The 1,015-nt window shown below is 44.3% G+C and overlaps 1 protein-coding gene across 1 annotated transcript in view; it reads right to left on the minus strand.

Annotated features, from left to right (window-relative positions):
- Nucleotides 1-559, minus strand: part of VOLCADRAFT_87241 (uncharacterized protein) — a gene marked incomplete at both ends in the record, with an annotated part of 5,696 nt that extends 5,137 nt beyond the window's left edge. The window contains 2 exons of the mRNA XM_002946980.1: nt 5-282; nt 472-559. Of these exons, the coding sequence (XP_002947026.1) occupies nt 5-282; nt 472-559 (366 nt within the window). The remainder of the gene's footprint in view (nt 1-4; nt 283-471) is intronic.
- Between the last annotated feature and the right edge of the window lie 456 nt (nt 560-1,015).

A 1,015-nucleotide genomic window follows, 5' to 3' on the forward strand; every position in this document is an offset into this window, starting at 1 on the left:
TCACCTCGAGGGCGCGCTTCACCTCCAGCTCTGCCGCCTCTCCCATGGTGCTCAACTCGATGGTCTCCAGCTGCTTGCAGGACAGCATGGAAGGACCACCTCGCCCCTCCCGGGCTGCCCACATTACTCGCTCCAGCTCCCGTCTCTCATCCAAGGCCCTTTCCACTTGGGCCTGCAGGTACTCCAGGGACTCCGGAAGAGGTTCCGGAGTCAACATTGTCGACGCTGCTTCGTTCCTGTACGAGACCACTTTGAAGACGAAAGCCGTCATCACCCTGCCGCCTGGATACATGTCCATTTATTACCACAAACATACTTATCAGCAGACATGCATACGTATATAACACAAAAGGGGTGGCAAATAATAAACATGCATATCTCCAAAAAACCCCGAAGCAAAACATACACACACAAAAAAAAAAACACACACACAAACACACTAAAAAAGTGAAAAGAAAGAGATCTACTTACTGTCGGACATGTGGCAATCCGTCACTGTCGCCACGAGCTTAAGGCCCCAGAAGCCCAGCAGCTCCATCTCGGCCAAGGGATTGGGCATGCTGTACTGCACCACGGTTATGGCCTGGTGTTGTGTATAATATTTCGTGCGTGGGTGTGGGCGGATGATTGGTTTTGGTGGGTGATGGGGTGTGGCATATAATATAATAATAAGAAATGTTATCATATTTCTTCCCACTTTGTAAAATAAAATTAACAAAAACACGGAAGGTCTTCCCTGCTGTGCATGCTCTGCCGTTGTCGACTACACAGCTACTACTGTCATTATTGTTATCATCATTATTATTTAATTCTACTACTCGTGCCACGATAGCTACAATAAACACCCCCCTCCCCCCCCGCTGCTTTTCTTATCTTTTCCTGCCGTCTGTCACCCTTATTACTATTAATAATAATATTTTTTAATATTATCATCGTCACATTTTATTATTATTATTATTATTATTTATTTATTTTTTTATTGTATCTCATCCCTGTTATATAATTTTACGATATA

This window comes from Volvox carteri, assembly GCF_000143455.1.
Source record: "Volvox carteri f. nagariensis unplaced genomic scaffold VOLCAscaffold_4, whole genome shotgun sequence".
Lineage (NCBI taxonomy): Eukaryota > Viridiplantae > Chlorophyta > Chlorophyceae > Chlamydomonadales > Volvocaceae > Volvox > Volvox carteri.